Source organism: Polypterus senegalus, chromosome 10, assembly GCF_016835505.1.
Source record: "Polypterus senegalus isolate Bchr_013 chromosome 10, ASM1683550v1, whole genome shotgun sequence".
Classification (NCBI taxonomy): Eukaryota; Metazoa; Chordata; class Cladistia; order Polypteriformes; family Polypteridae; genus Polypterus; species Polypterus senegalus.
This window is the reverse complement of record NC_053163.1, coordinates 170101785-170129332: the sequence shown is the minus strand read 5'-3', so window position 1 is coordinate 170129332 and position 27548 is coordinate 170101785. Positions and strand designations below refer to the sequence as shown.

General features: G+C 39.3%; 1 protein-coding gene across 5 annotated transcripts in view; it reads left to right on the top strand.

Annotated features, from left to right (window-relative positions):
- si:dkey-117m1.4 overlaps positions 1-25875 on the top strand; it is a 30968-nt gene extending 5093 nt beyond the window's left edge. For 3 of the 5 annotated variants that reach the window (XM_039767436.1, XM_039767434.1, XM_039767432.1), the window contains exons 2-9: positions 336-421; positions 930-1044; positions 1246-1441; positions 2756-2824; positions 3898-5075; positions 7957-8750; positions 12736-12873; positions 19345-25875. In XM_039767436.1, the coding sequence (XP_039623370.1) occupies positions 373-421; positions 930-1044; positions 1246-1441; positions 2756-2824; positions 3898-5075; positions 7957-8750; positions 12736-12873; positions 19345-19583 (2778 nt within the window). In that variant the 5' untranslated portion in view covers positions 336-372 and the 3' untranslated portion in view covers positions 19584-25875. Of the gene's footprint in view, positions 1-335; positions 422-929; positions 1045-1245; positions 1442-2755; positions 2825-3897; positions 5076-7956; positions 8751-12735; positions 12874-13093; positions 13182-19344 lie in introns of those variants that run through there. The other 2 variants (XM_039767433.1, XM_039767437.1) reach the window with 2 other exon arrangements.
- The last annotated feature ends 1673 nt before the right edge of the window (positions 25876-27548 follow it).

Here is a 27548-nt window from a genome sequence, read left to right as displayed (position 1 = left end):
ACAGCCCTGGAAATAAGAGTGAATAAATAGTATGTGCTCACTTATAGCTGTTATATGTTTGATTTGCAGAACTCTGACAATCTTTGCATGCAAGATGCTTTACTCTTTGGTCTTCTGTTGCTTAAATCCTTGTGGGAAATTCAGGTTTAATTATAAAACATAACCTGAGGCAGACTTAATCATAATTGCACAGACATGGTGCCCTCTAATCATCACACTCAATGAAAGTGGCGCGTCTGGTGCTAATAAAGTCATTAATTTGGTATGCATAACCATGGAAACTATCACATAATTAAATATGAAATAAGTTAACATTTTCTGTTGTTCATCCTCAGAAACTTCCCTTTTAAGAAGCAGAGAAAAGGAATTCCGATGAAAGTTCTGGAAAGGGACACCCAAGCAGATGAGGACAGCTTTGCAGGTATAGCCCGCAGGATGCATGTTTAGCTCCCTCTTAATTGTTAATCAGGTTAATAAAATGTCTGAGCAGGTGCATAGAAATGTGCTTGGAGGTTTTATTTAGTTAGGAACACAAAAATCACATTTTTGTTTTAAAGCTTTTCAAAAACGGTAATTGTGTGTTGGGAAAGGATGACAAAATTGAAATACGCAGTGCGTATTTAAACATCAGATGACTGTATGAATTGGTTTGTTTGACTTAACATATTTCTAAAAGTGGAGTCTTCTGAATAAACTTTCCTTAATTTCACAGAATTTTTTTTTAATTAATCTTAATTGTCTTAATATGATACTGTGTTTTCTTTTGAAGTATTCAGCAAAATTGTAACAGCTGCCTTGTTCACCTTTTTTCATTTTTCCTTCTTTTCATATACAGTAGCACTCTATGATCTGGTTGCCACTTTAGATTTTAAAATTTTCTAGAATTCTTTTTTTTTTTTTAATTATTATTGTTTTTGTTTTTAATACAGAAAGTGGAGACTTTTCACCAGATCCATACAATGACCCTTGCGATTTTGACGAGTCTGAGAAGAACCGGATGGATGTGCCTTATTTCCAGCCATCACATATTTCAAGTGTACAATGGTAACTCAGTCAGTTATTAAATCTTTGTTTATTGTCTATACATATGCTTCTCGTTTTATATCTTTTATTTGTCTGTGTGGTGTTTTTAAATTTGATGATCTTGGATACTCCAATCAGAAGCATCTGTACCATTCTGAATATTCCGTATATGATTGTTTTTATGGAGTATACATCTTTACTCTTAACATATTTATATTCTAGCTCCCCAAGCTTAAAAGAGGAAGAAGCATTAATTTCCAGTGGAAGCATATACAAGGCTCCCAACTGTAAAGTAAGGGAGGTGTTTTATGGAAACCAGTCTCATCTTCAGGTATTTGCCATCCGAGACATTGCAAAAGGTGAAGAAATCACAATTGATTACGGATTGCCGGAATTCTCTTGGAGAAATAATGAACTGGTAAGCTTTTACTTCAGAATTCTTACCATCTAGAAAATTACTGACTTAATGAATTACTAGAGGGCTCTGCCCTCTGCTCGCTTTGCACGCCAACCCCTCTGCCTGTGCTACATGCCAGCCACTTTGCATCTCTGCTGCTCGCTTCACTTTCACCAAACAATAAAACTTTTAATTCTCGTGGATACGCCTCTTCATTATGAAGAAACACTACTTTTCCCTGATAGCAACACAAATTAGACGATCTACAAGTCATTGACTTAAACTTTAAAGCTAAACAATATATACATACTTCTGACATATTACCTCTGTCCATATGTTCATTCTCTTTTCACTTTTACCTTTCGTCAGTATCACATTGAATTCTGATTCCATTTTTGGAATTACGTCATGACAATGCAACATTTAACTGCTCATGAATGAATATTGTTTCTCTCTATACGAACTGTTTCTGACAATAGCATTCTTACAAATGAGAAATGATTGATCCATGTGCATGGTTGTAAATGTTTTAGATGTGGGCATAAAGTCTTGTCTTGCGGGGCTTAAAAATTTTCTCTTGCGAGATTTCACTTTCACCAAACAACAAATCTTTTAATTCTCGCAGATACACCTCTTCATTGGGAAGAAACACTACTTTTCCCTGATGGCAACACAAATTAGGCGATGTACAAGTCTCCAACTTAAAGTTTAAATCCGAACAATATATTCTATCTCTTTTCGCTATTCTGTTATTTCACAGAATAATAATTTCTGTTTGTTTGCGCTAATGCGATATTTACTATAATTTTTTGTGAGACTTTCGAATTTTAGTACTTATCTGTAACCTGCTCTGCATGTGTATCGTGCCAACGTTTTTGAGTTCTTTACGATGTTCTACTTTGTCATCTACTCTTTGTCTTTTATTTCCTTGCCCGGGGTGTGGTTAAATCTCCTTGCACAAAGTCTCGTCTCACGGGACGTAAAAGTATCTCCCTCAAAAAGTCACGTCTTGTCCCAGGCTAAAAATCTTGTCTTGTCCCAGGATTTTTTTTTTTTATTAGAAAGATTAATAATCCAGATCGGTATTATAATATCGCATTGAAACAAAATGAAAGAAGTTCAAGCTGAACATGTAATGTATCTGGCTTTTCTAATCAAATATACATTTCATAATAAATGAATAGGTCAACTTTAAGTGAAGTTAGTGGTGGTGGTGGTTATTATGTTATTATTTTTACCATCTGTGATTGGATTTTATGAAATTGTTTTGTTTAACTGAATTTTGTTAAGTTAATTTAAATGCTTTTTCTCTAATGAATACTTTTGTTTCCCCAGAGTTTCCAAAATGCTGATTCTTCAGCTGTTCTTGACTATAGCTCTGATCTTGACTGTGATATTAAAAAGGTATGACGAAAATCTTTTATTTGCTACTCATTCTTGGAAAGACATTAATATTTAAATACAAGTTCATAACATAATTTTGAATTGTTGTTTTCTGTGTTGCACTGTTAAAGTAAATTGATTTTTTTTGTGACATTCTCAGCAATCAGCATTTATTTGTAAACCATATGCAGTGTGTGTGTGTATATCTGTCGATTTATCCGAATGGAAAAAAAATGGTTGCTAAAAAGGTTAAAGACAACATGTTTCAGCTGTATAGCCTTCATCAGGTGTGCACTATGAAGGAAAACACAATTTACAAATGGAGGAGGGAAGAATGGAACAAAGCAGGGCAGATGAGAGGTGTGAGTAGTTGAGAAAAAGCTACCTTTAGTACAAAATGAAGGTAGTGATTTAAAAATTTAGTTGACCATTAAGAGCTGAGGAGATATGTGATCTTTGGTCGAAAAGAAGCCGAGCTTCTTCTGTTTTTTCTTTGAAAAAGGTCTTTGAATCCCTGTAAAAGAACACAAACGGAGAGATCAGTGTAGCTGTGATCAAGGAATGTGAAGTTTTCTACAGTAGGCTTTATAAAGTCTTTAATCTTAACAGCTTGAACATGCACCCTGAAACATCTCCCAGTTTCACCTATGTAGATGTAGATATGTAAAAGAAATAAGTTATATGTTTTGGTTTTTAATTGTCATTTGGGTGGCACAGGGGTGTAGTGATAGCACTGCTGCCTGGCAGTAAGGAGACCAAGGTTTGCGACCCTGTGTCCTCCTCTGTGTGGAGTTTGCATGTTCTCCCTGTGTCTGAAGGGGTTTCCTCCGGATGCCCCTTTTTCCTCCCATAGTCCAAAGACATGCAGGTTGGCCCTAAGTTGGCCCTAGTGTGTGTGTGTGTGTGTGTGTTTGCCCCTGCAATGAACCCTGTGCTAGGTAGGATTGTCTCAAGTACCCCACCAACCCTGACTCTGTTCTGATTAAAAAATGACATGATGTATGTTAGTTGTCATTGACTGTACAAATTTTAATTAAATCATTTTCTAAAATAGTATTAGATGCAATCATCAATGGTGCTTTTTTTTTTTTAAGGAAGAGGATGAACCCTGTAATTTTTTAGCTGCACCAGGAGCATCCACATCTGAATATATTCCGTCCTGGTCCCTTTCTCCTACTTCTAGCACCTCTCAGTCAGACCAGTGTGAAACCTCATCCCAGCTCGAGTCTCCCGAGTGCTGTAAGGCTCTTTTGCATGAGGAGGAGGCTAAAACAAGACTTTTACGCAGCAGGAGAAAGACTCATCTAGTAGACGATTGGTCCTCTGCGCAGAGTGTTGAGGTGGTCACGAAAAAAAACTGTACTGATGCACAGGGACGTCGATTTTACAAAAAGCATTACTGCATGTTTTGTGAAAAGGGATTTAAAAAGATTGCTCGCCATTTGGAACAGATGCATTCAAATGAACCTGAAGTGGCAAAGGCAGTCAGCCACAAGAAAGGCTCAAAGGAAAGAGCAATTTTATTACAGGAACTACGTAACAAAGGGGATTTCTCTCACAACGCTGCTGTGTTAGAAAAAGGTGTTGGACAGCTAATTACACAAAGGCAACCAGTGAAGCAGCTGGCCCCAGAGGATTATCTGCCCTGTCAGTACTGCCTAGCATTGTATATGAAAAATGATCTTTGGCGCCATCAAAAGCGTTGCTCTTTAAAGACTAAAAGGAACAACATTGGAAGGGGTGGCCGCATCCAAGCTGAAGCAGCACTTCTTTTACCGGCTCCTGTATCCTCGGTTGGGGAAGGTGTTCAGAAGCTGCTTGGTAAAATGCCACAGGACAAGATAACGTTGGAGGTCCAAAATGACCCTCTTATTTTACGTTTTGGGGATCGGTTGTTTTTGCAGGCAGGAAATCCCATAGAAAAGCAGAGGGTATCTGACATCTGTGCTAAGATGAGGGAGTTAGCAAAATTAAAAATGGAATCGCAAAAACTCGACCACAGTATAAGCTCTTTAAGAGATTTAGTGGACTCTTCTCGATTGGATGTGTTGGCCAGTTCAGCAAGAAATGCTACAGGATTTGAACAGCACATGCAGAAATATTCAAGCCCTTCAGCAGCACTCAAACTGGGTTTGTCCTTAAGCAAGGCAGCAGTCATTCTAGAAGGGGATGCTATTCGAAGTGGTGATGAGAGTCTTCGAAAGAAAGTGGAAAGATTTAAGGTGGCAATGAAGAATGAGTGGGCATTTCAGGTGTCTACCTTTCCTGAAAGGTAAGTTCCAGTTTTAAGTCTTCTAGTAAAAGCATTATCAATAATAATTTAAAAAATCTCAAAACCCTGTTAGTCTATCACGTTCTACAATTTCAGTACGGTAAACTGACATGATTGAAAATGATGTTGCACAGAAAGTCGCCCCATTTGAAGAGTGGTTGTAAATGTATTTTTAATAACTTATAGTGCTGATAGAGAGGAGAGGTTAGGAACTTGTGCTGATATAGCGCATTGCCGCACCCACCACATGACAAACCAACTCGGGAACCCAGATTGGGACCTGAGTGCAGCCATGCAACAGGTGACACCTTAGCACCACACCAGTTCAAATGGAATGGAACCAGCGTGAGGTTTTTTGCAGTAGCTGGAGTGCCAATTAAGTTTTCCCTGCAGGTTGGAGGGCCTACATGCAGGGCAGGATGCAGATTAAGGTCTTACCTAGGATGGAGCAATTGCAGGTTAAGGGCTTTGGTCAAGAGCCCAATGAAGTAGAATCACTTTTGGGGTTTTACGGGATTCAAACCGGCAACCTTCCGATTGCCAGTGCAAATCCTTGCCGTTAGAGCCACCACTAGTGCAGATGGTATGTCACAAATATTTGTAGTAATAAAAATGTTTGTGATGCACCATCTGTTGGAATGACAGATGCAAGGCATAAGTCTCTCTTATGTGCCATTTGGTATGGGATTTGTAAAAGCAGTGTTAATGTTTGTGATGTGTCATCTGTTGGAATGAAAAACACAATACATTTTATTTCTAGAAATGTTTGATGTGCCATCTATTGGAGTGACAGAGACACAGCAACTGAACAGATACAAAGATAGACAGACACTTATCCTTTTATTATGACGAATACTGTCTGCGTGCCTGCGTGTGTGTTTGTGTGTGTACACACATGCAGGTTTGTCGCAGTGTGGTGTGTGTGCTGAGTGATGGACTGGTTCAGCGTCCTTTCATACCTTGTTGTTGTAGATTCTGGTTATGGTCCACCTTGACCTTCAGCTGATTAAGTGAATTTAAGAATATATTTATGTATATCTGCGGTGGGCTGGTGCCCTGCCCGGGGTTTGTTTCCTGCCTTGCACCCTGTGTTGGCTGGGATTGGCTCCAGCAGACCCCCATGACCCTTTAGTTAGGATATAGTGGATTGGATAATGGATGGATGGATTTATGTATGCACATTTGTTTAATGTGGTGAATCTTCTTTGGCTGGATGCTGCTTCTTCTTTTGGCTGCTCCCATTAGGGGTTGCCACAGCGGATCATCTCCTTCCATATCTTTCTGTCCTCTGCATCTTCTTCTGTTACACCCATCACCTGCATGTCCTCTCTCACCACATCCATAAACCTCCTCTTAGGTCTTCCTCTTCTCCTCTTGCCTGGCAGCTCTATCCTTAGCACCCTTTTCTCGTTATACCCAGCATCTCTCCTCTGCACATGTCCAAACCAATGCAATCTCGCCTCTCTGACTTTGTCTCCACACCGTGCCAGGTGAGCTGACCCTCTAATGTCCTCCTTTCTAATCCTGTCCATCCTCATCACACCCAATGCAAATCTTAGCATCTTTAACTCTGCCACCTCCAGCTCTGTCTCCTGCTTTCTGATCAGTGCTACCGTCTCCAACCCATATAACATAGCTGGTCTCACTGATTTTCCCTTTCACTCTTGCTGATACCCATCTATCACAAATTACTCCTGACACTTTTCTCCACCCTGCCTACACTCTCTTCTTCACCTCTCTTCCACACTCCCCATTACTCTGTTCTGTTGATCCCAAGTATTTAAACTCATCCACCTTTGCCAACTCTACTCCCTGCATCCTCACCATTCCACTGACCTCCCTCTCATTGACACACGTTTTCCATCTTATTCCTATTGACCTTCATTCCTCTCCTCTCCAGAGCATATCTCCACCTCTCCAGAGTCTACTTAACCTGCTTTCTCCTCTCGCTACAGATCACAATGTCGTCAGGAAACATCGTAGTCCATGAAGACTCCTGTCTAATCTCATCTGTCAATGTGTCCATCACCATTGCAACTAAGAAAGGGTTCAGTGCAAATCCCTGAAGTAATCCCACCTTCAAGTTGAATTCATCAGCCACTCCTACTGCAGACCTCACCACGGTCACACTTCCCTCGTACATATCCTGTACAACTCTAACACACTTCTCTGCCAATCCCGACTTCCTCATACAATACCACAGCTCCTGTCAAGGCACCCTGTCATATGCTTTCTACAGGTCCATAAAGATGCAATGCAACTCCTTTAACTCCTTACATTTCAGTTTTTTATTTTAGTATATTCTCATATTCATATTACCAAAAAAAGATATAGCAGCGCTTGAGAAAGTCCAAAGAAGGGCAACCAGGCTGATTGCAGGAATAAGAAGTATGAGCGATGAGGAAAGATGGGGGATGAACTCTTGTAATTTAAGTAAAAAGAGATTAACAGGTGACATAACTGAAGTTTTTAAAATTATGAAGGGAATTAGTAAGGTGGATCACTACAGATCATAATGTTCTCAGCAAACATTATAGTCCACGGGGACTCCTATCTAATCTCGTCTGTCAACCTGTCCATCACCATTGCTAATAAGAAAGTGCTCAGAGTCGATCCCTGATGTAATCCCAAGAAAGGGCTCAGAGCCGATCCCTAATGTAATCCCATGTTAGCATGAAATTTTTTTTCACCATGACCTGTTAATTGAAACGTCTAGATGTGTGTCTGTCAGGGCATGTGTCAAAATGTGGTTTCATTTTATTATCACGAAGCTAAAGTTGTTGCAAGTTATACATAATAGAATATTCTGGGTGTTTTTACACATTCTTACTATGTTAGCCTCCTTATTGGTTATTTATTCTTTGATATTTTCTTTTATCAGCAGTTCTATGTCCTTTCGTTATGGCAAGAAGTGGAACAAACCTCATTTATTACCCCTGTTAGAGGACCTGTTGCTTCTTCAGACCCAGCTGAGAGAGAAAGAGGAGATTTCTGTGGTAGACCTGGAGCAAAACCCAAGCGCAGAATCCTGGAGGTCTTTGTGCCAAGCCACTCTAATCCAAGTAATTTTATTTAATCGAAGGCGCGACTGTGAGGTGTCTAAAATGCTCATCCAAGCTTACTCCAAGAGACAAAGATTCCCTAGCAACGAGGAAACGGAAAGCATTTTGGCAGATTTTGAACAGTACATGTGGAACAGCCTGGCAAGAGTGGAAATTCTTGGCAAAAGAGGCAGATATGTGCCTTTATTATTAACCCCAAGGATGGAGATGTGTATGAGCCTTCTTTTAAGGACTCGAGATTGCGTCGGAATTGATGAGGATAACCCATATGTATTTGCTCGACCTAACCAACACTCCACGAAGCCACTGAGAGGTGGGGACCTGCTTAGGTTTTTAGCCAAAACATGTGGTGCCAGACACCCAGAGCATTTAACGTCCACTCGCCTGCGGAGACAAATCGCAACCCTTTCACAGTTGTTATGTGTGGAGAGCTTAGATATTGAACGTTTGGCCACGTTTTTAGGACACAGTGTGAAAATCCACTTGGAGTATTTACAGCTTCCACGGAACACAACTCTGCTGGCAAAAGTAGCAAGAGTGCTTCTAGCTGGTGAAAAGGATGGACTTTTATTTAAAGGAATGACACTAGACCAGATTTGTTTGGAACTTGATGGTAAGTTGTTTTTGGTTAAATCTGTCTAAGAGCTTTGTAGCCTACCCATAGAAGACCCTTGGTATAATCCCATCCGACATATTCCACTCCAATCTGTAAAATGTTTTTCCTCTAGAATTATGTAATACCTGCTGTCATACTCGCTAGTCAGTTTTAATGTTGTACCTACTGACACAGCAGCTGAACTGAATGAGTTTAGAAGAGCAGTGATAAGGATCCATTTTGGATTTAAGAAATGAGAATATTTTAGTGTATAATCTGTTTTGTAATTTTTGTCCTTTTACTGGAAATCTTAAATGACTAAATCTTAAATGAATCTTCTTTTTTTTTTCGGCTGCTCCCGTTAGGGTCTTGCCGTAGCGGATTATCTTCTTCCATATCTTTCTGTCCTCTGCATCTTGTTCTGTCACACCCATCACCTGCATGTCGTCTCTCACCACATCCATAAACCTTCGCTTAGGCCTTCCTCTCTTCCTTTTACCTAGCAGCTCTATCCTTGGCATCCTTCTCCCAATATACCCCTCATCTCTCCTCTGCACATGTCCAAACCAACGCAATCTCGCCTCTTTGACTTTGTCTCCACACCGTCCAACTTGAGCTGACCCTCTAATGTCCACATTTCTAATCCTGTCCATCCTCGTCACACCCAATGCAACCCACATTTTTAACTGTGCCCCCTCCAGCTCTGTCTCCTTCTTTCTGGTCAGTGCCACTCTCTCCAGCCCATATAACATAGCTGGTCTCGCTACTGTCCTGTAGACCTTCCCTTCATCATGATTAAATCTTAAATGAATAATTAACTAAATATATGGTAACCTTTTTTTAAACTTGAGAAATCTGTATAGGTGGGAGTTGTCCAGTTTTGATATTGTTTAAGGCAGAGGTTCTCAAACTTTGGAGCGCACCCCCCTGGGGGGTGCTGAAGCTGTACAAGGGGGGCGTCGAATAAATGAAGAAGACATCAAAATAAATTTTTTAAATTTTTATTTAAAATTTAAATTTGCAAACACATTATCACAACAAATGTGTTATAACTAAAATTAAAATAAAACATTTCTAAGGCCTAGATCTAATGACTAATATGTGCCTGTTTTAGAGTACACAGCCTGTCCAGGTTTGGTTTGATATTCAAGATAGACACTCTGAGCTCCTTTTCTATTTGAAGTTTGTTTCTGTGACAAGCGGTGCCACTGCTGCTGCTTTTATAGTCGCGTATTTTCAATCCAGAAAGTTCGAGATGTATCGGTATCTGTGGCCAACATTCGGGTAACAGTAGATCAGGTGATAATGTGGCGCGATTGCACCACATCGGCAGTGTAGCCAATATTGCCAAATTGAGTTAAATAATTTACTGCGTATTTGGTTATTTTCATGATACAACTAACAGCTATATAATATTTGTCAGACGAAAATACGTTCTTCTCGCGCAGATTGACTTCATCAGTGTCCTCGTTTACGAGATTTTTAAAAGTTAAAACATATTTAATCGTTTCTTTACATAAAAAAATTATTAAATAAGAATAAATCATTTATTCTTTGTTTTTGGGATTAGAATTACTACCAAAAACCACACAAGGCATTTTAACAGTTATTAAAGCACTTTAAAAAATAAATAAATAAATTGCAAATATTTCATCAAAGTCAGTCGAACACATGCAAATCTTATGGAAGTAAAAATGATAGGATACCGCAACACCGCACGAGTATCATACCTTTGTTAGTTGTATCAGGGGTTATTCTCTTCTCTCTTAAATTATGCAGGGGGCGCAGAATTATTCCAGGTAGAAAAGGGGGGTGCGAAATACAAAAGTTTGAGAACCGCTGGTATAAGGCAACATGATTGTATTGGCAGAGGTTGGGTGCCTGTTCATAAAACAATGGAAAAAAATTAACCAACCATAAATTCTGCATTCGTTTCATTCATACATTTTTAGGATACAAAAAAATTCGGACAAGAACGTCTGTAGACATTGCGCTCTAGGAACTAAGCTTCCCAAACTATTCTATAACATTTCAGTAATTTACTGCTCTGGTGCTGATCTTTCTGATCATAAAATAGGTCAATACGATAGTAATTGACGAGAAGAATTCATAATTAGTTGTAGAATTACGGTATTTGAGGTTTCCTCTGGAGTGCCTGTTCCACAATTTGGTTCAACAACTAATGAGCACATTGTCCTCTCCTAACGGGCTTAAGTTTCAAGTCTGTTTTTTTTCCGTCCAGCCATTTTAGCTTTAGATGGTCCTCAAGAAACTGTGACAAATGGACAGACACACACACACGCCCATCATCGAGATATCGATGTTTTCAGTATCGAGGGAACCTGAAACCTTGAGTTCCGTCGAAAACCGGAGATTTAGATTTGTGACGTATCTGAAGCTTTCGCTCTTCCCTGTAAATGATAGGTTCTCGTGGGGGAGGGCGCAAAACAAAAAAATAGTGATTTTTTTTTATTTTTGTTCTAACAAGAGAATGTCTCAGGAAAGAAAGTGTCCAAACTCTATATTGTTTTTTGGCAATCTAACCTTAAAAGACAAAAATAAATTTTCAGTTTAAATCAATTAGGTTACGTAAGCTTTCTTTTATTAAAGAGAGGTTTAATTTGTTTCTTATATTTTGTAACAAGAAACCTTAATACGGGGAAAAGGTGTTTAACACCAGACGCACATTACTTCACCTTTCCTTTGTTTTCCTGCCACAGATTGAGATGGTCACATGCTGAGCTAAAAATTGTGTTAATTAATATTTATCTACTATAGGCAATGCAATTCAGAAGATATTCTGCGAAAAAAACAAGTTGGCAATCTACAGTACATGTTTTTACATTTTTCATATTAAACACCTTTTTTTTAAGCCAATTCTCATATAAATGTGAAATTTCTGCATAGCACAAATATGGAACGATAGCTGATTTTTGTTTTGTTTTTTTCTCTATTAGTTTTTCCCTCTTTCATGTGCGGTCATTGTGTTTGACCAGGCCACCTCTATTGTCAGTTGTACATTTTCTGACCTGATCCCTTTTCACACAGTCCATCCACTGTCTCTGTGGTTGTTCTGTTCTCTTCCATTGTCATGTGTTTTCTCCTCATATTGTATACCTCTCTTTTCATTACATGCCACACCACTTTTAACTTCCTTTTTTTGTATTTCCCCTACTTGAACTATACCTCTGATTGTAACAGATCTTATCGCGGTTTGTTATTCCAGAAAACCATCTCAACATTTGCATTTCTGTAGCATCCATGTTCCTTTCATGCTCCTTTTTAACAGCCCAGGTTTCTGATCTGTGCAACAATACTGTTCCGACCCTTCATTCTTGCACAAATTCTTCAGTTACATAACTCCCCCAATTCCTTTATCCATTTTTTTCTACCTAGTTACATTCTATGTTTTTTTTTCCTAAATCTTGATGTTTTCTACCATTTTAAGCCCTTCTCTTTAGAGGTGAGCTTCTCCATCTTACTCTTACCCTTTAAATATTAGATATTTCTCTACTGATCTTAATGCCTCTATCCTGCATAGCTTTTTTCCACTCCTTTCCACAGTTTTTTTTAGAGTTGCCACATTGCACGGTGTCAAACACAAACAGCATGCACAATAGGGCTTGGTTTATTATTCCAGTAGCAGTACTGTCCATAGAGAGGTTGGGAGCATCTGCTGATGGCTCATTGCCACACCCACCACATGATCCATCTTGATTGGTACCTAAAGTAAAAAGATACGGACTTAATGATGAACCTTGATGTAACCCACCCTGAACTGCAGACGTGTTACTCATACACCACTCGTGTGTAGGCCCCCTCCTACATATCCTCTCTGGTACTCCCTTGTTTCTCATACATCCCTACATTTCTTGCAGCGGAAACTCTTATCATGTGCCTTCCCTGAATCTGTAAATACCATGTGCAGTCCTTTCTTTTTTTCCCCTTTATTTTCCATAATTTCTCTCTCTCCCTTGTTATTTTCTGATTTATTTTTTTGCAGTCCTTTCTGAAAATTCCGGCAACTCTTCTGATGAAGAAGAGAAGCCAGAGGAGACCAAACCTGCAAAACCTGTCGCGACAGGAGCGTCTCATGCCAGCCAGCCAAGAAGGCTGGCCAGTGAATTTCCTCAAAAGAAAGGTTAGAGGTTTATGAAGTGATTTTCATAGATTTAGCAATGATTGTAGCTCAGTTCAATATTTACAAATGGGTATAGTTGTGTTGTCATTACAAACCATTACTAAGCAGCTCTAACTACCCAGTTTGGATTCTCGGTCAAGTTGTTGCCCATCGTGTGCAGGATCCTCCTGTTCACGCCATTTTTTCCCTTTACACTCCAGTTCCTTTTCACATTTAATAGGTGAATGTACATCGACCCAGTAAGAGGTGACGGTGGTTACTGCCTTGTACACAAACCTGTCGGAATAGGGACTGACTTGACATGACCCTGCAAATGAGTAAGTGGCTGCATAAAGTGAAAGAACAGAGTGAATGGCTACATATGAATTGGCACAATAGTGCATGGTTTGGCAGATGTGCTGTTGCCTTACAGCTTCCAGGACTTGGTTGTGGCCGGTGTGGAGCCTGTGGGGTTACTCTGTGCAATTCCTTTCACTCTTACCTTCAAATGACGTGTATGTATAAGGTGATCCTTCAACTTGGAAGTACTGTGTGTGTGTGTGTGTGTGTGTGTGTGTGTGTGTGTGAGAGAGAGAGAGAGTGCTCGACATGACCTACCTTCCCATATGGGTTTGATTCCTGCCTTACGCCTGCTGGATAGATAGGCTTTCACTGCCCGACACCTAGTAATGGAAAGAGTTATTTCAGAAGGCATTCATGTGCTTCATTAGTGCACAGCAAGTTTTTGAAATGTACGTTGTAACATTTTTAGACATTTAAATCTTTGACATTTACCGGATCCTTTGGCCATCTTACAGTATGTACAGGTAGTCTCATTTCTCAAATCATAAAATTGGGACCTGCTTTGAATTATGTCATGTAATTTTATAACCCACTTAATCCAGACCCATGGTTAAGCAAAGGGCCCGTGGAGGGGTAGATACACCTATCCCAGTTTGTATAGGGTGTATGGCAGGAACAAACCCTGGACAGGGTGTGCCAGTCCATTGTAGGCCAAACATGCATATATATATACACACACACACTCTTCACTAAATCACCAAACCTGCACGTCTTTGGACTGTGGGAGAAAACTGGAGCACCAGGAGTAAAGCCCATGTAGACACAGGAGAACATGCAGACTTCAGACAGGGAGGACGTGTGATGTGAACCCTGGTCTACTTACTGAGTCAGCAATTCAACCACTGATCTTAAAGGAAACTCTTAAGGAATACCTCACCCAAAAATTTTTTTTTTTTTTTTGATAAGTTACAAAAGAAACCTTTAAGATCTTGCTACGTAAGAGTAAATGAGTAATAGATACAGTTTTGCAGTACATAAGGTTTTACTGATCTTTTTATGTAATGTTGGTTTAACCATTAAACTCAAATATAATTAAACATATAAATCCGAAAAGTACACCTCCGTAACATTTTAAAAGAGTAATTTAAATTATTAAGATGCTTTTTTCTAAATGTACTTTAAATAGATAATACTTGGCAAACAGCATAATTAAATCAAATTTCATTCTTCTGACAAAATCTAGCTAAGAAATGTGAATGCCTGCAGTTTAGCCATGCTTCTTAAGTGTATCGGCTAAAAGGTGGTATTCTTTTATATGTCACTCAAATAACTGGATCATTCTTAATAAGAGCAACCATTGTAATAACAGGGCTCTGGAAATATAAGTTAAAGTTTCTATTCCATGAATAACATTGTAAATTTAAAGTTGGAGATATAGGGAAATAAAGTTACCTGATGGGATGTTATTGTCGGTCACCATTGAGTATACATATGCTGTGTCCCATTTGAAGTGGGACGTCTGAATTTCCAGGTGCCTAGTCGGAGTTTTTAACTGGAGCCACCCCCCTTAAGTCGGATTTCCAATTCGAAAACTCGTGGGCTGGTCTGTCCTGTCCGAGTTTTGTCCTACTTTAGATCGTGATGTCAATCCAAAATGGCGACATATTCCACAAACTTTAGTGACAGCTGTAGTGTAATACTGTTGTGCCAGTAAGGGCGCACTGCTGTAACAATAACATGCAGTGAATGCACTTGACTTGATCATTCCTAGTTCTCATCCTCTTTCTCTGCACGTTTAGCATTCGTTTGCTCAGAGGTTGATGTGCTTGCTCCTTCCTGAGCAGATCTTCTTTTCTCCACCCTAGCAGGCCGCTTCTTCTCTTCTTCCATCGGCATCTTTTCACGTTAAAACTGATTAAGTCAGTGTTTGTGTTCCAATTGCTTAATACGTTTTCTTTAATTTTTCACTTAAGATGGCACTTAAGTCTTCAATCTGCCTCAAGAATGATTTAAGATATGAAGAGGTAGTGGAAGTAACGGCGAAGGTGGTAGGGAATGAGAACGGCACCTGTACCCATGCACCACATGGCCGCCCTGCTGGCCGCTGCCGAAAGTTGATTCTACAAAAAAATTAAAAAGAGGAATAACCTTGGAGGTCATTTATCACCCCGAAAGCAGATAGTAGACATCACGTAGTATATGTGTACCTAATTTCAGGTCAATGGATCAAATGGTTTGTGAGCTACAGGTGATTTAAAATCCTGGACCGCCATGGTAGCGTTTTATATAAGAAGATTAGCACTTCTGTCTGTTGGTGTGTCATACACACAGTACTATCCCACTTCTGTCCATGGACACGTTGCTGCGGTGCTTGATATCGCAAAACACAGCGTAATGCATTGTTATCAATGGACATTTATTCCAATGGAGTTTTCCTGGACGTGTCCATATTAGTTTTTCTAATGTTTTACTGGAAAGCGTTCATCTTGGGTGTGACATCATTCCCAGCTCTGACATCCGCCTTCCGAGGTAAATGGAACAAATGTGGCTTAATTTGTCTGGTAACCAGTGTGGAAGTTGACCCGGACACAGACAGGCGGACACATTCATTTCACCCACAACACGTTTATTTACACTAATAAAGTCACACAAGTGCACCACAAAACCCCACACAATGCCTTCAGCAAGCTCAGTCCTCTCCACTCCCGACTCTCTCCCTGAATGAAGGGAGGCGGCCCCTTTTATCCGCACCCGGATGAGCTCCAGGTGCTCCCCGGCAATCTCCCGCTGACACGCCCCAGTGTGGCGGAAATGCCGGTTGTTCTCCCGGAAGCTCTCCGGGTGTCCCTGCTTCCCCTTTCTCATCGCATTGAGATCATCAGCCCCAAGTTAAAAGGTGTACACACTAGAATTGATCCAGATTTTCAGTTATTTGCCCAAAGGGCCCACATAAGCCACTCAAATAAATGATATAACTAATTATGAGGGGTATGTGTGTGTTTTTACTTGTTTCAAATATTTACTCTAGAAATGGGCTTTTCTTCAAAATGTGTTCCTCTTTATCTCTTATGGAAAGGTTTTTGAAATATCTCACAAAACTAGGTCTCCAAGAAAAGAGAATATAAGAAAGTTACAAATTCCTGCCGTTTTATCTTGGCCAAAATAGTTCAATCCAATAGGGTGTTAAGTGCATTCATCAATTGTATTCAACAAATTATCAAAACTTTTTATCCATTACATTTTTTTTTTATTTTATTTTATTTACTGAATTTATTAAAAGCCTTTAACAGGGGTGGGCAGATTAATTCCTGGAGGGCCGCAGTGGCTGCAGGTTTTTGTTCCAACGCAGTTGCTTAATAAGAAATGCTTATTGCTCCAGTAACCCTTCTGCTTCACTTTAGTTGTCTCGCTCGTTAAGATTTTGAATCCTTATTGCTTCTTTTAGTCTTAAACAGTTGTAGTCTTGGTTTTTAATTGCTCCTAATTAGCAATAAGGTGCAAATGACAAAAGAAACCAGCATTTCTCCATTTAGCTTGTTTCCATTTACACCCGTGTGTATTTATCGTGCACTTTCTGGTTTAATTAAATACAGTGGTACCTCTGGTCACGACCGTAATTTGTTCTAAAACTCTGGACGCGACCCAATTTGGTCGCAACCCAAACGTAATTTCCCAATAAGATTGTATGTAAATACAATTAATCTGTTCCAAACCATATGAACTGTATATAAATATATATATTTTTAAGTACAAAAATAGTTAATTATACCATAGAGTGCACAGTTTAATAGTAAACTAAATGTAAAAACATTGCATGACACTGAGAAACCGTTGAACAACAGAGAAAACTAACATTTTAAGAATTCCTGCTAGACGCCTACGAACTGCTCGCTGTAAACACTTTTTTTTTTATGAGTTTTAAGGATAGGGAAAAAAATTAAATGCCATTCTTCTTGCGAAATTTTTCAACCCATTCTCTACTGGCTTTTTAAATGCCTCACCTTTGCCACTCGAAGAAGGATTTTTTTTTTTTTTTTTCAGCAAATCGCCATGAATCTTCCTGGTTTTTTCGCATATGATCGCCTCGCTTACGTTATCACCAGCAAGTTGCTTCTCGTTCAACCACACTAGCAACAGTTTGTCCACCTCTTCCAGCACTTGAGTCCTCTGCTTGGTTAACATTGTAACTCCTTTTGCAGCATCAGCTGCTTTGTTAGGCCCTGTATACGCTGTCAGAGGTGCCAGGGGCGACAACCCGGCCGGGACGCCATGAAGGACCGGAAGAGGGCATGCGCCCACCTTGGACCATGTGGGGGCCACCAGCCTGGTGGTTCTGGTGGCCACGGGTAGGGGGGCTTGGACGCCCAACCCTGTAGGGTCCCGTGGTCACCGCCAGGGGGCACCCTGAGGCCGTGGAGACCCTGGACCTCAGCACTTCCGCCACACCAGGAAGTGCTGGGGGAAGAGAAGCAGGGACACCCGGAGTGCTTCCGGGAGTACAGTCAGCACTTCTGCCACACTGGGGCGTGCCAGCGGGTGATTGCCGGGGAGCACCTGGAGCATATCCGGGTGAGGATAAAAGGAGCCAACTCCCTTCATTCGAGGCTGGAGTCGGGTGGAAGAAGGACAAGGTCAGGAACGAGAGAGAGTAGGAGGTGGCCCGAAGAAGAAGGCATTGTGTGGCCAGGACTTTGTGGGGTTTGTGTGTGCACTTTTGAACATTGTACATAGCTGTAAATAAACGTGTGGTGGTGGAAAACAACATGTCTGCCTGTCTGTGCCCGGGTAACATTCACAACGCAAACAAAAGAAAACGGAAAACGTAGTATGGTAAATCATTGGTGCTTACGAACGCACGTAGGGAAACTGGCCGCCAGTGTTTTTGTTCCACACCAGAGCGTGTGGTCATGAATAGATGCAAAATTTTGGCAGACTTTTTGGTCGTAACCCGATTTGTACGTGTTCGGAAACGTTTGTGAACAGAGGTTCTACTGTACTTGGAAGGAAAGGGAAGAGAAAAAAGTGAAGCACTGAGAATTACTCGTCTGTTTTAGACTTCAAATCATTTGGATGATATCCTTAGAAAGGAAAAAAAAATCTTGGATATGAGAATGAGTTGACATGGCAGAGGTAAAACACTAACAAGCCATGAAATTAAGTAATTGACAAGGATTGTTTTTTAATTAAGCAACTGGGCTGGAACAAAAACCTTCAGCCACTGCGGCCCTCCAGGACTGAATCTACCCATGCGTGCCATATAGCATTCCATACAGTCATGTCAAACTTAACAAATCTAACATCGTATCTCGGGGATGGAGGGTTGATTTGTTTTGAACTTTTTTTCTTTTTGTAAATCTCTAGTTATGTGTATGGAGTGTTATTTGATTTTAAAAAATTCAATAAAATTAATTTTTTTTTTTTAGATTTTATATTTTAACATCCTATCAACCCCCATCTATGAGAAAGAAAGGAAGGCCAACAACCAGAGCAAAACTGTTAAGATTAGTCAAGAGAGAAAGGAGTCTGTTCCCCCAATATAAATGCTAATTCTAAAATGGTATTGATTAGGTCGTTTTTAAAAAAGTTTTGAACGGATCCTCTTAAGTGAGAATTTGATTTTTTTTTTTTCAGTTTCAAATAGTATATAACATGAGATACCCACAGGTGGGTTAAGATTCTTCCAGTTGGGCAGACAAGTCTATGTGCTAATAATGAAGTGAAGGCAACTGCAGTTTGTTTGTCCGTCTCCACTTTAAGCCCATCTAGGAACCCACCAAACACAGCTGTTAATGGGTTAGGAGGGATTGTGACGCCAAGGCTGTCTGACAGTCATTTAAAAATTTTCATCCAGAAAGACGTTAATTTGGTGCAGGCCCAAAACATGTGGCCTAGTGAGGCTGGAGCTTGTCCTGGAAACATCTTGGATAATCCCCAAACGAGAGAAATGTGCTCAATAAGATTTTAAGTTGAATAATTGAATGTTTTCTACATATGAAGCTCGAGTGAATTCCGTGCATGGCTGCCTTCCACTCTTGTTTCTGACATGTTGAATAAGTGATCCTTTTCCCACTGCACTCTGGGATCCTTAAGTGAAAGGGACTTTAAAATGTTTTTGTTGTGTGTTTTTTTTTATTTTTTTTATCCATTACATTTTTCATTCAGGATGATTTTTCAATTTTGTCTTCCTAGGTAAGAAGTGTGTTCAGAAACGACCCTGGTCTCTAGCAGAAAAGCGGGATGTGGAGCAGCATCTCGAGAAGCATATCCGACTCCTTCAGGTCCCAGCCAAGGCCGACTGTGAGCGCTGCTTATCCGGCTCGCCGCTTCTTCGATCAAACGGTCGGGACTGGAAGGCAGTCAAGTTCTATGTCCACAACCGCATCCAGCTGATCAAAAGACACATGAAGAAAGGCAAAAATGTAGGATGACCACCAAAGGAAAGTGAGGTGCACAGAAATCACTGAGGCCAACTTGTTTGATAGTTTACCTTTATCACTAAGCACATTTTCTGACGTTTTTGATTTCTTGGTATCAATGAGGTGTGTTATTAGCTGAGCTCAAGCACAATGTACATTTTGACAGTTCACCTGAACTTTTTCGTCTTGCACCTGCACTCTCTAAGTATTCCTTTTTCAGGTTTTTGTTTCAAGATTATTTTTTTTTTCTTCTTTTGCCTTAACATGTATTCATTTACGAGATCCTTAACTAGATGTGTTCAATATTATTGTAACATTAGTTTGTAAAGTTCCCATTGCACAATTCCTGTGAAATACTGGGCTTCCTGTACTGATGCTTATTTTAACCAATCTCAATCCGTTCAACCTCTTCTCATAAGAAAGTCTTCTTCAACATATCCATTTCAGAAACTCAGTATTTATTTCAGTTGGTCAGTAACACAGATACTTTAATAATCTATACTGAAAGACGGCACTTGAGGTGATGTTTTCCTTGTTTCGTTTCGCAGGCTTCTGCAGTTCTTAATTCTATTTGCATTCACAAAAATGGGCTCCCTTTAGCCTTGGCAGACAATGAGGTGTTTCACAATTTAGGTTATTTACCAGTGTGTTCCCAACTCACTTTACCTGAGGAATTCAGTTTTGTTCATTTAATGAGAGTTTTTCATTTTTGGAAGCTGCTTTTTGAATTATTTTTCAAAGTATTTGGAAATGTTAAAAATACAGTTTAAACTCTTTCATAGACTCTTTTCATTGCACTGTGCAAATAAATATGTTCTTATCAACTGCAGATCTCAGTTCAGTAAGGAATACCACAGAGTCAAATATATTTATTAAGAAAAGAAAACGTTGTGGGTCATGTGGAGGGTAATGTAAACTTTTTTTTTTAATACATTGAAATAAAGTGGGAAGTGTCCGACCAAATCGGGAAATGGCCATTGTTGCTGTTAATTGACCAGCCAATGTCCAATCTTTTCCTCGATGTCGGGATTTGGCTAGCCAGTTTGCGAAATGGCATGGGGCGATCGGCCAGAGTTGGAGGAAAAAGGGCATGAGCAGTGATTTGTTGCACACTTAGTAGTGCAATTGCATCGAGTGTAGCCTTGGCTGCCGGTCAGTGATTGGGAAGATGCGATGGATCGTAGTGATTTTTTTTCTTCTGTGCCTACGGATTCCAGTAGTTTCTCGTGCAGAATGGAAAACTCACTTCTGAATCTGCTTCTGAAATTTTAAAGCATCTTCGCACCTTAGGACAGTCTTACATCAGCACATTGAATTTTGGCCAGGGATTTCTCGCCACTTCACAAAATGGCCGGCCAAACTAGCATATACACCGGTCATTTCTAGTAATTCGAACTTTGGCCATACCTCTCGGCCAAAATACGAAATGGCCAGCCAATTCGGGAACTGGCAGAACAAATACATATAAAAAGCTTTATTAATGCAACATTTTTAAAATATAACACAACATTCAACTCTATTTCCCATTGAGGTCAAAATAATTAATAATTATTATTAATTTACACTTTATTTGACAATTATTAATAATAATTTAAAGGTTATATAGTATAGTCTTACTTTCCACCACACCATTTGGTAATCATTCTATGTGTCAGTGGTTCTTGGTGTGATGAAAAAACTTCCTAACATTTCTGCGATGTCTGTCCTAAGCAGGTTTTCAACTGTATCCCTGTTTTCTTGTTTTAAGAATTTATTTTAAAATAACAACTGGGGTCCGCTGTACTAATTCCTGAGTTGGCACACAAGGAGTGTTTTCTGAATTCTGTGACGTTTAGGACAATTTTTACTTATTTTTTGCGTACACCTAATAACGCATACAATACTAGAGCGGAGTATCATAAGCAGTTAACTTGTATCAATTTTAGAAATTCCATTTACGCCAAGATGACTGTGAACTTAACAATTTCATAGCAGCTTTAGACTCTCCCCTTTTGAGATGCCAGTCGACCATAGGTCACTCGGAGATTTGAAATGCCAGTCGACCATAGGTCACTCGGAGACATAATCGTTCTTGACAATTCTAGTCCAGTTTGCTTTATTTAAAGTAAACCGTGTACATTAATTCATACTGCTACAGACCATGAATGTTGTTAACATCATGTTTAAAGACACACGTTTGAGCTCCCACTAAAGATGTGGCAGCTGCTTAATCTTAAAAGCATTTCATAAAAGTTAAACACAAGTGAAAATCCGGGATTTTAATCAAACACTTCTCTTAGGGAACAACATTTATTTTACAGGGATAGCTGGTTAGCCACACTGCTGCTGAGGAGCAACATGGTGGAGAGCTATTGCAATGGAACTGGATTTGTATTAGCATTTATTAATTCCTAACTAAGTAAATATATATTTTGATTCTAAATATAGAGAATGTGAATCCACCCAGGACACAGTGAATACTTAATGAACAGCAGCAGTATGAATATGTTTAATCAATCAATAGTAATCTACATTATTGCAAAGAAATTGTTTATTATTGCCGTTGTGATCTTTGGGTTCTTATCGTAAAAGAACCAAAACTAAAATGCAGGTAATTAGGAATTTTTTCTGAAGCTGAATACTGTGAATCAAAAGTGAAAATGTAGTGTTTGGTAAACCTCAAGGGTCTGTCTTTTCACTAGTGTAAGGATTTAATTTAAAAATGAGTAGACCAATATAAGAGGGTGGGGGTCATGCAGAGAAATAAATAGAAACATTTTGTTGAATTGTGTTTAAAAAAAAAAATGAAAACACTTTTTTGCCCTTTTTATAGGTATATCACTTAACTTTTTGTCTTAAACTCACTATTTTTTACAAATTATTTTTCTCACAGTTACTCGTGAACATTTACGCTAATATACTTGAATGAAATGATTACTTTCAGATCTTCAAGGTTAATATTCCACACCCATAATAAATCTTATTATATTGTTCTATAAGGCCACTATACTAACTCACTAAAGCAGAATGAATCAACAGGGTCGTCGGTTCTTCTCCCCTTCCCCACTGCTCCTCTTCAGAATTTCACACAGCAAGAGTTTTAAATAGTTAAATCATTATCGCCACATCCCTTTGAGTCCATTTTGCAACATCAGAGTCTAAATGGAATGTTTTAATTCGGCTAAGTTTTGTTAATCACGTTTTTTTTTTTTGGACAGTGGTTACCATCCTGGATTCAAATCTTAACACCAGTCATTGTGTACTTTGACTATGTATGTTCTCCTCCAACTCTGTGTGAGGTTTCCTTCTATTTCCTCAAGACCAGTGTGTTTTATTTCAATTGGCCTTTTCTGAGTGTGTCTGCTTGAAAGGGCGATAAACTAGTGCCCTAACCAGGACTGGTTCCTGCCTTGAGCCTGTGTTCTTAGAATTAGTCTGACCAGGCCAGATGTGATTCTCAAATGGTAATACACGTCTAGCGACAACCCGTTATAAGTTTTGTAGTGAATAGTATAGAAGTCCACAGCAGCAAAAACTACGCCCACAGGACGTTCTCCTAAAACACCCGCCACCAATCCCTTCAGTCCATGCACTTTAAACCGCTGGGGTTTCAGGGAGAGAGCACATGACACCGAACAAAAGACCTGACACTGGGAGAAAATAAAAGGCTAAAATTGCTGTTCTCCATTTAGGAGCTCAATAGAACAAGGTAAATGAAGCGTAATGATGAATTTGTACATGGAGATGGACACACATGTAGACCACAACAGCACTATACATTTAAAAAGTTCTTCTCCCTGCTACAATTTCTTTTTGTCATTTTGACTGTTGCAGCGCGATGTGGCATAACAACAGCAAACAGAGTTTAGGTCAGCATTGTGGTCTATGGGTATACAACGTGTTAAGACACTGCCGCCATATTCTGGCAGGGAATGTTGGGATTTCCAAACGGGTAGTAATGTTAACTTCCTTCAGTTATTTATTTAGTCATGCAGTCAGAAGATGGATACTGTGTAGCCTCATCTGTGCTTGTAGTGGTGTTGTTGGGCAGATTTAATGATTTAGGTGTTTTGAGTAGCAAAATCTTCATCTCCTGTAGCTCCTCGTTATCAGCTCTGTTCACGGCAGTTCTTTTGATGGAGTGTGACACACTGTTTACTTCAAATCCATATTTTGCAGTTCACAGAACATAGCTGGTTATTCTTTCAAGCTTACATCAACTCCTACACTATTACCGTAACTGATGAACGGAGAGCACACACACCACCTGCAGCAACATAGTGTTCACTTTCTACCACTAGTCTGTTGATGTCCTCGATTGCCAATGTATGATCTGAGTGTACAGAAAGGCTTTTCGTTTGCATCAGGTTCTGTTTATTTTAACATGTGCAATGTGCTGACTGTACTGTACACGCAACTCACTTTCACCTGTAGAATTGAGGTCTTTTTAATAGACTCATTCAGTTGTAGACAATTTATTGTAATCGGAAGCCTGCTGTCTGTCGGACATCTCTGGTGTTTGTAGTTCAAAGTCTCCGCCCTTACTTTGAGCACCGCCTTCATGAGACGTTGGATTGGTTTAGAAATGTGACACTCAGTGAGCCATCTAGTCCTTCCTACCCAGTTTTAAGCAGAATTCCCTTATGGTTGTCTGTCATATAAGTTATAAATCTGGCTCTGCGGGAGTATCCCTGATGCCATCTTTAATTGGATTAATTACGGTATGAGAGTGTTAATGTGAGTTTTCAGTTTGGAGTTCTTCTACTAACCATGCAGAATATGTGGACGCAACATGCATAGTGTCTGTTGTCTCAGCTAGTGTAAATATTGTTAATTAGTCCGTCAAGTCAAAATTTTTTGTAAGCAAATCACAAAAGGTTCATTCTTGGGGGGGGGAAAGGTTTCGATTTTTTTTATTTCGATGTTATCGTTTAGTCCAGTATTCTAGGATTTAGCTTTATTTAGTTGTGAAGTCTTCCACATTTTGTTTCCTGTTGGTACGAGTATTATCGCCATCTGATGCTGCTTTTAATGTGGTTAATTTACAGCAGGGGTCCTCTGTCACAGTCCTGGAAGGTTGCAGGTTTTCATTCCAACCAGGTTTCTAATTGGAAGCCAGTCCTTGTTAATAGTAAACTTGGTATTTAATTGTATGGCTTGTTAGCACTTTCTTTCAGCCAAGGCAAATATTTATAATAATGACAATTCACTTCATTTGCCGTATACAATTAGGAGTTTGTCATTTGCAGAGACACACAAAGGGGGAGAGGGCAGCTGGGGGGTCAGAGCACAGGGTCAGCTGTGGGCCTTCCTCAAGGGCCCAACAGAATACCGTTCCTTCTGGCACTGGTGGGATTCAAACCGGCGCTCTTCCAGTTACCAACACAGACAGCCACACCGCTCTTAGATTTTCCTTTTCTGAGAACATTGTCAGTTTTTTGAACCGTAATGGATTTGCACTGTTTGGTCCTTTTAATTTCTTAAACAGATTATTAACACAGGTATTTCTTGATGCATATTCACAGGTTTATATCTTGTGATGCACAGATGTGAAAATGTACAGCCGATAGCCGATTCTTTGTGAAAAGTGAAAGTGTAATAAATGACATTCACAAAATATGAGAAATCAAAGTGCATTTATTTTCTGATGCGAAAGTGATCGCAACTCTTGGCGTGAATTTAAACAAACCGTCTATAATTTTGTAACTGCCATCATTTTAAGTCCCTGGTCGGTCACTTTAATTTATTGTAGGTAATATTAACATTTGTTTAATAAACCATATGTACAGTCTCTGAGTTGTGTATTTTATAACTTAACTGTTCTCAGTTACACATGTCCAATAACTATTTTATTTATAATTAATAATACAAAAATCTGATATAACTGATGTCAAGTGTGATGAATTCCATTACGTACCGAGTAACACTTGGAGCTTTTGCACCGTCTGAGTTGAATTTTCTTCGGCTATCAAATGCTTGTGCTGTTGACGGAGTTTCGCTCTCCTTGGCCATCACTGGATCTTGAGCCTTCTTGACTGAAGCAGATTTGCTTTTCAGAAACTCGAGTTTCTTAGTATGCCTTGCCTCGAGGTGAGCCACCAGATTGGTTGCATTGTAGTTTTTTTACTTTTATTCCATCCTCAAGAAATTTCCGCAGAGTAGAATTTGCAAGTTGCCTTTCTGGTGTTAACTGCACAAATGCTAAAGCGAGCCCACACCGCTGGCATTTTTTCTACCCTCTTAAGTGTCATTGCTGATGTGATCATGGGAAATGTTATTGTAAAAATAGAATAATCGGCAATAAATATCAGGTTATTTCAAACAATCGGCTGATATTATCATTTTTTGTCTTATCAGCCAATACCAATAGATGGATGATACAATTGGTGAATCTCTAGATAGTTTGTTAGTTGGTAAAGAAAATAGAAAAAAAAATATGAAAACCTAAATGCTTTGGTTTAACCTCCTAAGCGTTAGACCCGAGCATCAATCGGGCTGTAAAAACAGCGCTAAAAGCATTAGTCCTGAGTGTCACTCGGGCAACGCTGTAGACGCACCTCGTGTAAGACCCCAGTTTTACCTGGGCTGTAAAAGTGCCGACAGTGTTACCCGGGCAACAGTATAGGCACGTCTTGCATAAGTGTTACCCAGGCAACATTGTAGACTTATCTTCTCCCATCGTAATAACGGCAGTGAAACCAAAACTGTTTCTGGGAATCTGAAAGTGACACTCGGACACTTATTATTTTTTATATTGTGATTCTACTTTCTACACTTCTGACTCTGTACTTTTTAGTGCTTTGCACATTTTATAGTAAAAGGATGAGATTTAATAAAAATGTAATTTTTCAATCCATAAAGTGCAATGCTTTTTGCATAAATGTAATGCTAAGGAGGTTAAAACTAAAATAAGCAATTAATAGTTCTGATTTGTAATGAGTGAGATTAATTGAATTAAAGCCTAAAATGTATATTGCTTTTGCAATAAATAAAGGGTAATAAATAAATAAGTAAATAAAAGGTACTAATTAAGAAATTGGTTGAAGCAAAAACCTGCAGCCACTGTGATCCCATGTAAGAGTATAGATAGATAAATAGACACTTTATTAATCCCAAGGGGAAATTCACAAGTGAGTGAGTTTCATTACACAAGTGTAGACAAGAAGAAAAAGATTCTGCAGAAGGTCCATCTTTATATCCTTGTAAAACAGATCATGAGAGTGCATTGACGTCTTCGGATTTTGAGAGCTGAAGTACAAATATCTGAATTGTATGTGTTAGTTTCACTCCAGTATGGCGAGAGATTATGCTGAACCAAACGAAATGTTCATCTGTCCACCTTGAATCCATGTGTTGTATTTTGAATCTGCTTGAATGAATGCACTGTAATACCCAGTCGGGCCAACTTTATTTTGTATTCGCTCTGAATAGCAAAATTCAAGATTTTCTTTTTTTAATGCAGTTTTTCCACACAGCTATTTCTGTTCTTAAAATGCATGTAGCGAGTGCCTGTTTTTACGCACAAATGTTTTGTCTCCCACGAGCATAGCACTAAAATACTGTCGCACTGTGCTTAGGTAAAGGAATTGTTAAGGGTATCCGCCACTTTCTGTTTCACATCTGTGAACCTGAGGCCTCTGATCCAGAGGTGGATACTTGTATAGTCAAGCTGAAGAGCAAATCAGCTTCTGACTGTCTAATGCTGATGTCACATTACACGACTTTTAATCGGAGGGGGTGTAAGCCATGATGACTGCAATTGCTCATCAGTACACGATAAAAGATTGCAGGATACTACACATTAGACTGCACAGAAATTTCCTACACAGTTTCACATATCCAAGGTATCATAAGTTCCCCTCTTTTTCTGATAGCCAATAACATGCAGCCTGCACACGTGATATATCATTGGAGGTATTGCAAGTCCAGCTGCAATTTCTTCTCTTTTTTTCATTTTTCCATTCTGTCGCATAATGTAAAGCATCCCACATCAGACAA